Genomic DNA, 15,937 nt, shown 5'->3' with positions numbered 1-15,937 from the left:
TAATAGTAAACAGTAAAATTAGACACCAGCATATCATAGTTAAGCAGTTCGCACTTATCAACTACAATAAAGAATTACCAATCCATAATCAATAAAAATAACTTAAGCGGAGAAAAAAGATGGCAAATGTGAGTTACGGCCTCAGACCCAGCAAATGACAATTTCACTGAAGGAAAACATAGCATAGTTATCCTAACCAAATTGCAATGTTATTAAACAGGGAGCTCTGGTTGTTGGGAATGGCGGGTGGCTGATATGAAGTTTTCGCTCTTTTATTTATTTCTCCACCTTTTAGAATGGCACGCGCTTTATTCGGGCACGTTTGAATGGTTGCGACCCGCGGTTGCCTTGGTAACCATGGCGGGCAACCTCTCGGCCAAGATGGCTGCCGAAGACCGCGTGGGAGGCTAAAAAAGGCCAAAGGGCTCGGGCGTGCCGCTCTGCTCCCCCTCGCGCACTCTATGGTCTGAGAGTTTCGGCAAGCGAGCGCAGGAGAGGCGGCCGGAACCCATGCGGAGCAGACGCGCATGCGCATCTACAAACATTTCCTCGGTAGGGAAGCAAGTCTCATTGGGATTTCAGGCGCAACTCAAACCGGACGGGAAAGGACTACTAGCGCATGCGCAATGGAAAACAAATGGGGGAGGAGGAACTCAGTTTCTGTGCGCTTGCGCACTGCATAAGCTCAGTCCCAAACGATGAAGCCGGACGTTTCCTAGTTGTGGTTCTTTCCCCACTCCCAAATGAACATGCGCAGTAGAACCCCACGCCGCCAGTCGCCTCGTGAGCATGCGCAGCCTCCTTCGCCCCTCAGACGCGCACGCTCAGAGCCGCTCCGGCGCCCCGGCGCCTACCCACAGCGCAGGCGCAATACAGCGTCGGGAGACGAGGCTCCGCCTCCTTTCCTCCCCCCCTTCCTTCCTTCCCTCCCACCCATTGCGGCCGCCTTCGCTTTTTTTTTTTTTTGGAGCGTTTCCTCCCAGTGCGCGTGCGGCAAAAGGAGAGAGGGGAGGGGAAAAGAAAGCGACAGCGCGAGAAGAGGCGGGAGGGAGGGGGGAAAGGGCGAGAGGAGGCGATAAGTGCGCGTGCGCACTGCGGGCTGGGTTGCAGCAGGCAGCGGCGGCGGCGGCGGTTGAGCTCGCGGGCGGGTGAGTTTGGTGCGCGCGGGAGTGTGTGTGTGTGTGTGCGCGGGGCTGTCCCGTGTGTGTGTGCGCGCGCACGCGGCGGCGGCGGCAGCCGTTGCGGCGCGGCGCGGAATGAGGGGGGGGAAGGGGAAGCCTCACCGACCGGCGCCGCCTCAGCCGCGTGGCTCCCTTTCCCCCCTCACGGAACGAGGCGCCGCGCGCACCCTCCCCTCCCCCCTCATTCTCCTCAGAGAGAGAGAGAGCGGGGGGGGGGAGAGACGTGAGGGGGGGGGAGGAGGAGAGCCTGGCGCCCCCCGTGTCGCGTGCAGGAGGAGGAGGAGGCGGCGGCGGCGAGGAGGCCGAGGCCTGCGCTTGGGAGGCCAGGCCGGGCCCCTCTGCTGGGCTGACTCACGGAGCGGGAGAGGAGGGAGGGGGGGGGAGAGACGGCGGCGGCGAGCCAGGCCCGGCCGAGGCCTACCTTGGACTGGGTCTCCTCTGGGTTACACTGTGTGTGTAAAGGGCTTCCCATTGGGGGAGTGAAGGGCTTCGCATTGGGACAGGATGAGGCCTGGTGTTGCTTTTTCACACGGGGGGGGGGCTCCCTAAGACCTTTTAAAGAAAAATACGGGGGTAATCCTGGTAATCGGGGTTTGCGGGTGGGCTGTATAACTTGAGGTTTGGGGGCTCCTGTAGCTCTTGCGTTGGGACTGGCGCGAAGGAATAATAATAATAATAATAATAATAATTTTATACCCCGCCCATCTGGCTGAGTTTCCCCAGCCACTCTGGGTGGCTTCCAACAAAATACTAAAATACTACCTATTCCACATTAAAAGGAAGGGCCCTTTGATTTGGGGAGGGATCAGGGAAGGGCCAGTGGCCTTTGAGGGGGGAGTCGCCTCCTGCAATTGTACAGGGTTACGTTTTGGGGTCCTGCACCAGAAGGCATTGGTTTTGGAGTGAGGGCTGATCGGGAGTAGAAAGAAAGAAGGGTGGTTTTCTTTGGGGAAAGGTGTGTGGCTCCTATATGAAGTCCACTCCCTGCTGTAGGGGCTTTACGCCCTGCTGGCTTTGCTTTTGTGGGAAAGAAGGCCTTTGAGGACACGGGTGGGGGTGGGATCTGTTTCAACAAGGGGGTCAGGGCTGCCTTTAGGGGAGGGGAAGGGGCGCTGAGGTTCCCGCACTCTGCAAGGGGAGGCTTGTCCTCAGCTGAACTTGGGAAGGTAGGAGATGGGTGTGGTGGGAATATCCCTCGAAGGGCTGCTCTGCAAGAAATAGAGCTGGAGGGCGTTTCTCCCCCAGAGAATTGACATTTTGCTTAGGGTCACCAGCTCTGCCCCAGTTTACCGCTTAGGGAGATGGCTGGTAGGTATCGAAGTAAGGTTTTGGTAGAGAGAGCTGGAATTGCCCACAGAGGTGTGCATGCACACAAAAGCTTATACCAAGAACAAACTTACTTGGTCTCTAAGGTGCTATTTTTTAATATATTTTGATTGGGGAGCATTGCACTAGATAAGGCAGTGGAAGGGGCTTCAGGTTAGCTGTTGGGGGAGTAGATGATTCCCCACCCTCAGGGAAGGGCTGGCCCCAGTTAGGGCTTGATGAAGGAAGGGAGTGGTGTGTGAGTGGGTTGAGAAATTGCACCAGGTTAGCAGAAAGGACTGACTTCCAGCTGGAGTGGGGTTGAAGGTCTGGTTTGGAGGATCAGCGCTGGGGCAGGAAGATGGCAGTTGGGAATCTCATAGACATGCTGTCTGGTATTCCTGGCGGGCTGGTTCCTTGGGGAGTGAGCTTTGGAGTGGTTGATGCATATGGCTGCCCTTTGGGTACACACATGAAAGAGTAGCTGGCGGTGTCTTCACCCCCTTGCCCTCAGCTTAGGGCTCCGAACTGAGGAGAGTATCATAGAATCATAGAATCATAGAGTTGGAAGAGACCACAAGGGCCATCGAGTCCAACCCCCTGCCAAGCAGGAACTGACAAAAGGGTGGAGAAACCCCCTGACACTGAAGTTTGGGCCTTTTAAGTATGGAACCCGGGATATATTTTTAAATTTATCAGATTTCTATACCACCCTTCACCTGAGGATCACAGGGCAGTTTACAGTATAAAAGCACAAAAATACATGCCATAGTAACAAAAATACCCCACCGTTTAAAAGGCCATGGAGAAAGTTAGCGTAGGTTGAGGAGGGAGCTGTTGTGATGAATTCCCCCCTCCTCTTGTAGGTGATGAGAGAGTGAAGATTGGCGGCATAGCTCCAAAGTGTGTGTGTGTGTGTGTGTGTGTGTGTGTGTGTATATATATATATATATATATATATATATATATATATATATATATATTACTGAATGCATGAGAGTATAGCTAATGTATTTTAAAGCTCCTGAATCCCATGAACCATTCCTCCATCTTTGCAGTTTTGTTGGAGAAAGTAAGCAAACTCATTTATGGTTAAGAAGTTGGGAGGGGGAAGGCTGGGAGGGATGGAGCTCTGTTGGTCTCCCCAGCTGGTTTTGGCATGGCTTGAAGACTTTCAAGTAGCAGGCCAAGCTGCCTGGAAAGCAGGGGAGGCAGGGAGTTGAGTCCAGGGTTGCAACTTCCAAACTTGCTCCCATTCAAGGAGAGGCAGAAAGGTGATACGAAGCTGCCTGTCCCTTTGCAATACCAGCCTTACTGGTGCTATCTCCTGCTTCCCTGGTGTGGGGGCTGGGATCCCATTCACCACAGCACCTCGTTTCCCCTCTGGGCATGGCTTCTGATCCCCTTGAGGATGGCAGAGGTGTGGGCAGCGACTGGGCTTCCATTGACTAACGGGGGACCCTGGGCTGGGTGTGAATGACTGTGACTGAAAGAGGCCTTTCCTGCAGCAGCTGTCTTGCCGCTGAATCTGTGCTTGGTGACTGGAACCGTATGGCAAGAATTGCTAGGAATTTGGCCCTTACATGGGAAATGCAGTAACTGAATCTCCCATATTTTGCTGGGGGTGTTTCCCCATGGAATCTTAAGGTAGCTCTGAAATGGGGGAGGAAGGGGGTCAGAAGCACTGCCCGAAAATGTAAAGGGCATTTCTTCCATCCAAATGCTGTGGTAATCCTTCCCCCCTCCCTTTTCCCCTTTCCTTGGCCACGTGTGGCGCTCTCTGCAGTGGCAGCTTAGCTGAATCATGCTTGGTGTTGGCAGGAAGAGAGGGAGTCTCCCTCCAAACATGTGGCACGGAGGGCCTCTCTGCCTGATCACTTGGGCTAAAACTTCCTGCCTTTCTCTGCAGCTCCCTCCCTCTTTCCCACTGCTCCTCACGGCGGCGGCAGACAAAAATCGGAAGCACGTGGTGACCTCGCAAGCGCACCCCGTTGCCGCCTGCAAAGGGGCATGTCATGCCGCTTAAGCCTGTTGCAGTTAACAGTTGTCCTAATCAATTATCGAGCGTAGAAGCGGTTTTTGGATGAGGAGGAGGTGGGGTGGCGGCGGCGGCTGGAACTAAAACGAGCTCAGCAGATCTCTGGAGAGGGTAAATGAACCGACATGCTCCTCCCGGCCTGGGAGGGAGTGCCAGGCGGCCATGTAGTAGCTGAGCGGAGCAGCTGTGGCTGCAGCCGCCACCGCCTCTGCTCCGCTTTGTCTTAACGCTAGGGCGAGCCTGCAGCACCTCCTCAAGAATCCAATCTCGTTTTTCCAGCTCTGATGTAAGATGGGGAGGGTTCCGGACGACTTGGGAGCCATGTGCCTGCACGAAATGAGGCGAGGCCTGGCCTTTGTCAGGGATCTCGTGGCCCGCTGAGAGGCATCCCCAGAGTGCGAGTTGGTAATTTGGGGAGACTTGGCAGCCGGGGGGGGGGAGTGTGTGCGCGCCTCAGTCCTTTCCATAGTTGCTGAGGGGTGCTTCCCCTTAGCAGGGATTGGGATGTTAATGTGTGTTGCTGAGCTCTACCTGGAGTATGTACTCAGGACCTTTTAAACCTGGCGGGTGGGCACCTGCATGCTGAAGCCATTGCTGTGCGTTTTATTTGTTTTTAAATAGAAGGCAAAACTCCGGAATAGACTTACTGCTCATCAGAGTCCTTGGGGCTTAAGGGTCTCACTTGCCAGCCCCAACAAGTGAAGCTTTTTCATTATACTGAGAGCACAAATGGCCTTTTTCTCAAATAAAGCTTTCTCTTCCCCTCTCCCCACCCCAGCCCTAAATTACTTTGCATCCCAAGATCTTAAACCCTTGATTTTGTCATGACTTGCATTAGGGAAAGGCTAGCAGAACTCCTTTAAGCTATGCTAAATTTCCATAAAATTGCACTAAACAACTAGTCCAGGTAAGTTTCGAAGTGGGGCTGGGGAGGATGAACAGGCAGCTTTGATTTTTCTCCAAGGCAGGTGGCCTTTCTCGCTTTCCCTCATCTCTGCCTTTGGCTCAGCATTAGTTTAGGGGGCAGCAATTCTTCCAGAGTGTGATGCTCATAATCTGGTGTAGTTTTACTGTCAAGGCACAGAAGCTGGTCACTTCCATTGCTCTCTCTCGCTCCCTCCCCCCCCCCCGGCTGAACCTTTGCCAAAATAACTTGTGGCTGCCCAGGCCAAAAGGTATGTGTGCCGGGCAGTTTTGGAATTTGCTTGGGAGTGGGGCCCCTGCCCCGGACATCACACCAGCTTATTTCAGCAGTTGCGCATTCCACATGCTTGAATTAATGGGCGACCTCCGTGCAGTTGGGGCGCCGAGTTGTGCAGAAGTCTTAAACACAACCAGCAGCTCAGGCGTCAAGGGTTCCTTTACAGAAGGCAATGTGGAAAGAGAAATTGGTGAACGAAGCTGGTGTGATTTGGGGGGATGGGACCAAAACATGGCCCTGCTCCCACACAAACCCCCCAATGCACTACACATGAGCAGCACAGAAACAGGGCTGTTGCAAGGCAGCTATGCCCTTGTCACAGGTGAGAATTGACTTGGTTGCGCGCAGTGCTGGAAAAATGTCAAATTCCCATGAGCAGGCATTAGATTCTTAGGTGCCCGCCTTGCACAACACTGGAAACTCTGGATTAGTTCCGCCGCTGCTGCCATGGCAGCTTCCTCTTGGCACGCAGAGATTGCAAGCAGAGCTCTGGACTTCCTGGAGTGCAAACTCCCCCCTTTGCAGAGCTAGACAGCTGGATTTTTGGACTACCTTAATCCTGTCGGCCGTACTGCCTTGGTTCTCATGCTGAGGCGTGTGTTTGTCTGCCTAAGACTACAGGCATGCAAGTGCTTCCTCCCTCCTTCTCACATAAGCTGTCGGTGACTTAAGCGTGGAGCCTTATGGCCATGCTTATAACTAGAGAGCAGCTATCAGCCTGCACTTCTCCTCTTGCCCAGAGCGCTGTTAACTGAGAACTGGCTCATCTAACGAAACGACTTGGCCGGCGTGATATTGACAAGCTAAAGTGTTTTACATGGCAAGTGGTTAACCTGTGGAATTCATTGCCACTGGATATTTTGTCGACTCAAAAAACAGTTCAGAGTTTTTGCCATGAAAGATTTTTATTTTGGGGGGGCGTTAGGGGCTTTGTGTATAAGCCTTGGTAGCTGAATGTGACCTGAGTGCTTCTTCCATGACACTTCAGAGGCAGTGGCCGTGTATTTCCTCTCCTGATTAAAAGGAAGGTGTGGTTCTTGGGCTGCGATATTCTTTGACGTAGGCCAACTTCAGGAACTGTTTCTTCTGAAGAGAACCTAGAAATCTGCCAATTAGAGCTGGGTGCAAAAGGAAAAATCTTTAAAAAAAAGAGTTAGAATTCTGAGCCCAGGAATTTGTTCCAAGTCTTGGAACTGAACTGAGCTCACAGCCCTGCCACACAAAAATCCATTCCTGGTTGCCGTGAGCCTTCAGAAACCTTAATTCAGGGGTGCGAGTCACTTTGTTAGCATAGCTAAGCAACCAGAAATCCTTGACCCTATACTTAAGTTTTAGACATTTTCCAGCAAGGGCATCCGAAGAGCCTGCAGTTGGAATAAGGCCGGAAGAGGGCCCTTGTAGCCCAGCAATTCTTTTCTTGCAGTGACCAAGTAGATTCCCCAGTGGGAAGTCCGCAAGCAAGACAGAGCGCAAAGCAATGCATTCTCTTCCCTGCATATCCAGCAACTGGTATTGAGAAGCTTTGCTGCTTCCTAACTTTGGAGGCAGAGCCAAGCTGTCAGGGTCAGTAGCCATTGTTGCCTCATCCTCCGGAAATCGGTCTGTACCTACTTTTTATGGATCCCTGCTGTGAGCACCGTTCGATGCCGAATTCTATACATGCACAGGGTGATCACGGGAACTGCGCCTACCTCATCCATGCCTGCGGTTAGCCAGGCATTGCCCCACCCTGACTCACTCCAGCCTAAAGATGAGAAATCGTCCTGGGCTAAACGTGCTGAATGGATCGGCAGCACCAACCCAAGCCTTTTTATTTCGCAAGATGATGGCGATGAGTTTGCCTAACCATTCTTCCTTGTCTTTCTCTCCTCCCCCTTCCCCAATGCCCCCAGCAGTTTCCATAACATCTGTTCCACCATGGCTGATGACCTAGACTTCGAGACCGGCGATGCCGGGGCCTCCGCGACCTTCCCCATGCAGTGCTCCGCTCTCCGCAAGAACGGCTTTGTGGTGCTCAAAGGGCGTCCCTGCAAGATTGTGGAGATGTCCACTTCCAAGACCGGCAAGCACGGTCATGCCAAAGTGAGTGTGCGTCGTCGCCCATGGCGGCTGCTTTGCCTGCGTGGTCCTCTTTTGGGACAGCTCTTGGTGTGAATTTGCATGCTTGGCTAGGGCTGCCATACTTCCGGAATTTTCCAGATATAGCCAGAATTCATCCATCGAAAATGGTGTCTCGGTGGGATTTTCGAGAATTGACTAAAATGTGTGGGGAAACCCCGACATACGGCAGCCCATGTGTTGATTTTTTTGGCGTTTCCCCTAAAAAATAGCCACAACTCAACAACTTTGGCAAAAAAACCCAAAAACCCTCAACATCTTTTGTGTCCGGATTTTCACTTTCTGAAATATGGCAACCCTATGCTTGGCACTCCAGCAGGAGTTTGTGCATGTTCACATGCAGCAATGTTAGAAAATCAGATATATAAGCTAGGGACCAAATTGCTCCTTAAATTGAGGTTACAGTCGCCAAAACGGAATGTCTACTTGCCATTTGGGGGCAAGACGGTTCTCGAGTCTCATTTTTCAAATGATGGACTGACAGTGATTGATTCTTAGTTAAACATCTGGCTGGTTCAGATGACAAACCTTGAGCTAGTCAAGAACTCTGAGAACTTAAAAAACAGCAGTCCCTTGATCCGGGCACAGTCCACATATATATTGGCCAATCCCTACCTCTTTCTCCTAATGGTGACACAGACCGTCCATCTTCACTTGGTCACTGGTGGCCGATAGCCAGGTGCAAAATGTGCCTGGCTAATTTCAAACCCCGGACCTCTGTAGTAGTTTCACTGTAGTCCTCCACCTTGCCTTTTATGTTGTGCAGCTGGGCAGTTGCTCATGAGCAGGCAAAGCTTGTTAAATCAGCTGGCTTTTAAGGAGGAGGAACATCAAAATTGAACGGGTTCTGACAGCTGGTCCTTGCTGCCTTGCCTTAGTACATTGGTTCCCAAAGTGAGCGGTACCAGCCCAGAGGGATACTAAGAGGCAGGGGGTTGCTGGAGGGGTAATGGACGCTCCTGACTTTGAAAAGCTGGTATTACCGAATCACATCAATCAGTTTTGTTGAATTAAGCTAAATAGTTTAAGTTGGGTTTTGAATAAATGTGCAATTAATTGTTCTGGTTTTAAATTTTATTGTGTTACTATTTTCCTTAGTGGGTGGTGCAAACTGCTATTCCAAATAATGCTTTTTATAGGGGATGAGTTTGTGGAACCAAGGGGGCAGTGACCTGAAAAAGTCACTGCCTTAGAAGGTGGGGTACGTAGCGCAAAAAATGTCAGGAGGGCACGAGGTCTGGAGAAGGTGCTGGGCTTAGACAATAAGCCTGGAGCCAGAGGGTTAGTTCTTTACTTCCTCTCCCTGTGTCTGTCTGTCTCTCTTTCTGCCCTGGCACAATTTGAACCTCTTGTTCTCTTCTCCATTGCATTCAGCCCTTCCTGGCTGAGATTATTGTCTACATTTATAAACAGCCTTTCTTCCAGTCAGTTCAAGGCAGTTTGCAATATGAAATGCTGAAAAGTAAGGCGCAAGGTGGAATGAAAATGTTGTGTGAGGCTTCTTGGGTCTGCAAAGCATTGCTCTCTCTCCTCCGTTGCCTGCGCTGGTCACCTTTCAGCCACCTGACCTCTGAGGCATGCTGCCATTTAGCTTCTCTATCTCCTGAGATCGTTTTCCAGCCCTTAGCCTCAAGGAACGACTTGCTTTAGAATGCGTTGAGAGGCCTGCTTTTTTGCCAAAAATGCAAGGCAACATATATGTTTAATCTCTTGAGCTCTATTGGCAACAGTAGTTGTAGCCCCAGGCATCCGGAGGGCACCGTGTTGAGGAACCCTGGCTAAGTGGTGTACAAAAGTACTGTCTTTTTCGCTCTATAAGACGCACCAGACCACAAGACGCACCTAGTTTTTGGAGGCGGAAAACAAGAAAAAAAATTATTCTGAATCTCGGAAGCCAGAACAGCAAGAGGGATCGCTGCGCAGTGAAAGCAGCGATCCCTCTTGCTGTTCTGGCTTCTGGGATAGCTGCGAAGCCTGCATTCGCTCCATAAGACGCACATACATTCCCCCTTACTTTTTAGGAGGGAAAAAGTGAGTCTTATAGAGCTAAAAAATACGGTACCCAGAGTTTCTCAGTCTGTCTTCTGAGGCTGTGTTCTCCTCTCCTGTGAAGAGCCAAGATACCCGTTTTCTTTGCACGTCCGTGGCATTGTTAAGTCACTGGTAGACGATGCATTCTGGTGGCTTTTGGAGACTGTCTGGATGATACCTGGGCACTTTAGGTTGCAAGGCGTGTTTCCCTGGACTGATCTCTTGGTGTCTGGGGCTAATCAGGTTCTTGGGGGCAACCTTTTGTGGGATAATCACTTTAGTACCTGTTTGAATCTCCCCCTGCCCCAGTCAGTGGTTCTCAACCTGTGGGTCCCCAGATGTTGTTGGACTACAACTCCCATCATCCCTGAGCTCTGGCCTTGCTAGCTAGGGGTGATGGAAGTTGTAGTTCAACAACATCTGGGAACCCACAGGTTCAGAAAGGCTGGCTTAGATGGACTAGAAATAGAAACCCCCCAAAAGGGAGGGGGTGTTAAAGTAATGCTTTGAACTTTGTGAAAGTTCAGCCTCTGAATTAGATAACCCGAAAAGTTAAAGGTGAAAGGCCAGTGGAGAATAGATTGCAAAACGTGGCTGTTGGTATTCCTGATTTATTTGTTTCTTAAAATAAAAAGGTAGGTATTGAGTGTATAAATAACCCACACCATACTGCTACTCTAATGTGGAAACTGGAGAGAGGGAGAAAGAGAGAGAAGGAAGGAAGGAAAGGGAAAGAGCTGGAGGCGAGGCCTAGCTGTTGAGGGAGTTTGCAGCTTGACAAGGAGACTGGTGTGCAAGGCACAGAAAGTGCAGGTCGAGCGGAGGCAGATACGGTGCCAGTGGGGTGCCAAGGGATCTGGTTGCAGTGGATCAAAGCGTGCCCTCCAGTTCCAGACTGGGTGTGTTTGTATCTGTGTCTGCCTACCATAGAGAGAGGGACTGAATCATTGAGAAGGGGCGGCAGCCTCTCTTCCTGAGACAGAACAAGGTCCTTGCCTGTTTCCTCCGGCCTTCTCCTGCAGGAACACCTGGGTGCTGTTTGTTTTTTTTAATGTGTCCCCGTTAACATCCTGTCTTCCTCTCCATCCCCACTGTAGGTGCACCTTGTTGGCATAGACATCTTCACCGGGAAAAAATATGAAGATATCTGCCCTTCCACCCACAACATGGATGTGCCCAACATTAAGAGAAATGACTTCCAGGTAGGTGGGTGGAGTTGGGTGGGGTTCACCCCCCCTTCAGAGATGGGAATCCCGAAAGTAGAGGGTTGGTGTGCACCCGCTATGGCCTGCCTGGCTTGCAAACTGGGTAGACTGCTAGCGGTGGCTGCTGTAGCAAGGCTAGGCAAAGTGGCCCTGCCACACAGCAGCTGCGGTGGGCAATGGAGGCAGGCTTCTGCCCTTCCAGAGAAATCTTCTTAGCTGTTTTGGACCCTCTCCCTCAGTTTTGAGCGTTCATATATGATTCTTGCTACTGCTGGGTGTGCCCCAGGGACTGTTAGTTTTGTCTCTTGGCGTGTTCCCTGACAAATCACCTGGTGTTACAAACTTGGGGTGGTTTCAAAAAGGTGGCAGGCCAAGGCAGCTGGAGGAACAGACACTCCTTCCTTTCCATGCCAAGGTGAACAGGAACAGGTTATTATTGTCTGTTAAAATCAATGGTTTCTTTTCCACTATGGCAACTCAAAGCAGCTTTAAAAAACTGCTTGCATTAAAACCTGTGGGGAGAGTGAAATTCACTAAAATATCTCAAACACTCTAAAAGGCCACATGGGCAGTTAAAGAGGAATTTTTTTGCCTAGTGCCTGAAGGTACACAATGATGGCTCCAGAAGGGGGAGAGCATTCTGCAAGCAGGGAGCCACAACTGAAAAGGCCCCGTCCTTCTGTTGCCAAAGTGCTACTTCAGTGAGTTTTTTAAGTCTGGAAGGTGGCCCGATAGCTCAGCGTTGACTGTTCTACCCTCCTTCCTTTCCTCCAGCTTATTGGGATCCAGGATGGGTACCTCTCCCTGCTCCAGGACAGCGGGGAAGTCCGGGAGGATCTACGCCTTCCTGAGGGAGACCTGGGCAAGGAGATTGAACAGAAATATGACTGTGGCGAAGAAATCCTGGTAAGAGAACACGTCAGGGGCCGGAGGGGAAGAGGCCTGCTGCTGCTGCTGCTGCTGCCGGCCTCCCTCCCTTGGCCCAAGTGATTTGTGTGTTTGAGGGGGGGTGTATTTAACAGCAGCATTCCTTAAGCCAGAGAGGCCTGGGATGGCAAAGCATGGCGATGACTGAAAAGCAGGGCAAAAACAAGTTAGAATACCAGGGATGTTGGATTGAAAACAAGTGGTGTTGGTAAAAAGATTAACAAGAATATGTAAATATGGATTGATAATGGAGGAAAATATATATTTATAATAGGTTAAGATGCTGAGTAAGGATAAATGATAGAGGGTAAGGACTTGCTGAATTAAATATCTGAACTGGAATACAAAAAGGGAGGTGTGAGGAGGTCAGGAAACTAGTAAATGAAGTATATGATATGAAATTATTGATTCTTTTTCTTTTCTTTTTTCTTTGTGTTAACTGTTTTCTATTTTGTATTTTTCATGTGTGTTTTTTTTGTAATTCTTTTTTTATTATATTAGGGTTATTCTTTGTCCTTATTTTTTAAGTTTAAACTTTGAAATCTTCCAATGTTTGTAAAACTTCAATAAATATTACTTTAAAAAAAATCAAAACAAGTTAGAATACCAAATTCCAATCCCAGCCAGACGCAGAAATGATTCCATAAGCCTTAAAATTCTATAAGCACCATGTTTTCCCGTCCAGTGTAACATAAGCAACAGTGGGAACCAATTCAGCTTTGTTAGGGAGGAAGTTGCAAAGCTGAGCTGCCCAGGGCCATAGGCGGCCTTGCCTGGGGTTCCCAGCCACCAACCGGGAAGATTTTCTTGCGGGTGGAGTGGAGAAGGCGAGAGAGCAGGCCTGGCATTGATCTGAGTGTGCATAAGGCAAAATGCCCCACCGTTGCTGTGTCTTTGAGGACATTGGAGATAGACTAATGAAGGAGGAGGGAAAACGGGGCGCTGGTCCTCAGCTGCACGGTGGGGTGTTGGACAGCAAACAGAGCAGGTTTCTTCCCTGCTGCTGCTTCAGGTGGCAGGGCTTGGAGTCACTGCAGCTCAGATCACCTGCTTCCCTTGCAGAAGGTCCCAGTGGCATCTTCAGGTGGGAAAAAACCTTTCCCGTAGACCTGAAGGAACGTCTCCACCCCCATCGTTCAGCCCGGACACTGAGGTCCAGCTCCAAGGGCCTTCTGGCGGTTCCCTCATTGCCAGAAGTGAGGTTACAGGGAACCAGGCAGAGGGCCTTCTCGGTGGTGGCGCCCACCCTGTGCAACGCCCTCCCTCCAGATGTCAAGGGAATAAACAGATATCCTATTTTTAAAAGACATCTGAAGGCAGCCCTGTTTAGGGAAGTTTTTAATATTTAATGCTGTATTGTTTTTAACACTCAATTGAGAGCCGCCCAGAGTGGCTGGGGAAACTCAGCCAGATGGGTGGGGTATAAATAATAAATTATTACTATTATTATATATTTCTCTGCCTGAAACCCTGGAGAACCGTCGCTGCCAGTTAGAGCAGGTGCCCCTGAGCTAGGCAGGCCGGTGTGATTCAGTAGAAAACTGCTTCTTACGTACGATACCGGCGGCTTTGGCGAGCTCTCCTTCGCCTGGAGGTCTTCAAGCAGAGCCCGGATGCCCATTGTGGATCATGCCTGGGCTGGGGCTAGCAGGACCTCACGGCGGCTGGGCTCTGCTTCCACAGTCGGGAGGCAGTGATGCTTCTGAACGTCGCTTGCTGAGAACCGCAGGGGGAGGGAGGGCTGTTCTCGCACCCGGATCCCGCTTGTGGGTTTCCCATAATGATCATCTGGTTGGCCACTGTGAGAACAGGGTGGTGGACTAGAGGGGGCCATTGGCAAGAGCCCTCCCTCCCCCCCCCCCAAAAAAATAATATTTATTATTTTCAGTAGGTAAACATAATAAAAAAGAAGAGATTAATAATAATAAAGACAAACAAAAAATAGGAGAAAAAAAGAGAAAAAATAAAAAGATACATACAACATATTGCCACTTAATTAATTAAAATTAAGTACCACCCATCTTCAAAAACATAGTATTTGACTTCCTCGAATCTCTTCCATCCGAATTTCTTAGTAATTCTATGTAGCAGTTTCCAATATCAGTGTTTCAAAAAACCATATCACAGTCCTAATCATATTACATAACTTTCCTTATCGTACATTTTCTTATTTGTAAATTTAATTCTGTTTTAATCCTAGGCCTAATTGTTTCTTTCAAGTGGTTACCTATCTTTAAGAGCCCTTCTAAGCTCTTGATTCTTGCTTGCTTCCTCCCTCCTCAGATCACCGTACTGTCTGCAATGACCGAGGAAGCTGCAGTTGCTATCAAGGCCATGGCTAAATAAAGGAACCACAGGTGAGTGCAGGCCCAGATTGGAAGGATGCTGTCCTGCTCGCTCGAGATGGAAGGGGAACGTGCAAGGCTTTTGCGAGAGATGGGAGAGGAGTCGTCTCTTACCTTCCTGCCACTGTCACCAACCCCTGTCACCAACTTCTCTTCTTTCTCTCCTACCTTGCAGGGCAGCAGTTTCAACTTGTTATGAACCAGAGAGGATCGCAACCCGCAGACTGTCAGATTTGGCTCCAAACCACCCAAATCTCTCTTTTTTTTTTCTTTCCCCCCTCCTCTAAAAAGCAAAAAAAGGACAAAACAGCAAAACCCTCCCACACCCACTCACTCCCTTTTGAATTAAAACAAAAGAAAAGAAACTTTTTTGTGGTCTTTTTAAAAGCAGAAAAGCTGGACGCTTAATTGTATTCCTTTTGTTATGATTTCACTTTGTTTTGGTCCCCCTCTCGCCCCCGTCCTCCCAGTCCCCCTCCCCTCTCTCAGGTGCTAGTGACACTACAGTTGTTTTCTGGCAAGAGAAGTTGAGAATTTGCACTTAAAAAAAGGAAGAGAAAAAAAAGAATAATATTTAAACGGCTAGAAGGAGGGGGGGAAATTGCAGGAGACTCTTGTTGATTTTTATTTCTCTCTCAAGTTTTAATGCTTTCTGTTAAGATTGGTGGCAGCGCTGAGGAGGGAGCTGCCTCCCCCCCCCCCCCCCGAACGACAAACTGAGCAAAAATTATAAAAAAAATTACCGTTGCGAATTGCGAAGAGTCGCACTCTTAACCCTGTCAAATGTGTTTGTTCTCGTGAGCGTTTTCTGTTGAGGCAACGTGGGAAGGGGAGGCACGGCACCCTCTGCCGTCGGAGGCCCCCCCCCAGCCCCCGCATAGTGATGGTTGCGGCAATTCGGTAAATTCTTTTGGGACGGCATCCTTTCTTGTGCTTTGGAGGTTAACCCATTAAATGTGGTTTTTTTGTGGGGGGGCGGCGGCGGCGGGATCACTGCTCTAGTTGCTGAGCTTGCTTAAAACTCCCTTCTTTAACCCCTTCCCTTCTAGAGCACAGAAGCCCCCCCCCCTCCCCAGATCTGGAAGTGGGGGGCAGGCGGTGTTCCTGCCAAAGGGACGGAACTCTGCCCCCCGAAATGGGAGGAGAAACCCGCTCGCGGCTGCCTGGCGAATGACACACTTCTTTTTTTTGCTCCTCGCTCTCATCCCACCTGGGCTCTGATCCCTGTCAATCATGTTCAAGGACCCCCCCCCCCTTTTCCCTGGCAACCAGTGCTGTCGCTGCCTCCCTTCTGTCCTTGGAGCTAGCTAGAAAGTCTCTAGCACGCCCCCCCCTCCGCCTCAAGCTCTTCTTCCCAGGCTGGGTAACTGCGCATCCCCCACCTACGAGCTGTTCAGGGTAAGGGGGTCTTCTGGGGTAGGTAACAAACTAGCCCCTACCCCACCCGCTGCCCATTTCCTTGGTTCATATTTACTCCCCTCTGCTGTTCACAGGTCAGCGCTGTGGCCTCCTCCTCCCTCTCCCCCTGTTAATCCAACACATTTGTTAATCAACCTCAATAAAAAAAACAAGTTTAATATGAAAAA

The 15,937-nt window shown here is 50.2% G+C and overlaps 1 protein-coding gene across 2 annotated transcripts; it reads left to right on the top strand.

Annotated features, from left to right (window-relative positions):
• Positions 1-831: 831 nt before the first annotated feature.
• EIF5A (eukaryotic translation initiation factor 5A) lies at positions 832-15,937 on the top strand. Of its 2 annotated transcripts, none has more exons than XM_083472851.1 (6): positions 832-1,148; positions 7,621-7,807; positions 10,972-11,076; positions 11,854-11,985; positions 14,290-14,363; positions 14,527-15,937. In XM_083472851.1, exons 2-5 carry the CDS (start codon positions 7,643-7,645, stop codon positions 14,350-14,352), a joined length of 465 nt encoding a protein of 154 aa, XP_083328977.1. In that variant the 5' UTR covers positions 832-1,148; positions 7,621-7,642; the 3' UTR covers positions 14,353-14,363; positions 14,527-15,937. The 2 variants fall into 2 exon arrangements, with proteins under 2 accessions (XP_083328977.1, XP_083328976.1); XM_083472850.1 differs by having other exon boundaries at positions 1,037-1,148; positions 7,618-7,807.

This window comes from Podarcis liolepis, assembly GCF_965112155.1.
Source record: "Podarcis liolepis genome assembly, chromosome: 13".
Lineage (NCBI taxonomy): Eukaryota > Metazoa > Chordata > Lepidosauria > Squamata > Lacertidae > Podarcis > Podarcis liolepis.
This window is presented reverse-complemented; position numbering and strand designations above follow the sequence as displayed.

What these genes read in the sequence shown, in the direction of transcription:
- EIF5A (XM_083472851.1), top strand. Translation starts at nt 7,643, where the DNA reads ATGGCTGATGACCTAGACTTCGAGACCGGCGATGCCGGGGCCTCCGCG. An exon ending in TTAAGAGAAATGACTTCCAG is followed by an intron (nt 11,077 to 11,853) that starts GTAGGTGGGTGG and finishes CCTTTCCTCCAG; the next exon opens with CTTATTGGGATCCAGGATGG. An exon ending in ACTGTGGCGAAGAAATCCTG is followed by an intron (nt 11,986 to 14,289) that starts GTAAGAGAACAC and finishes CTCCCTCCTCAG; the next exon opens with ATCACCGTACTGTCTGCAAT.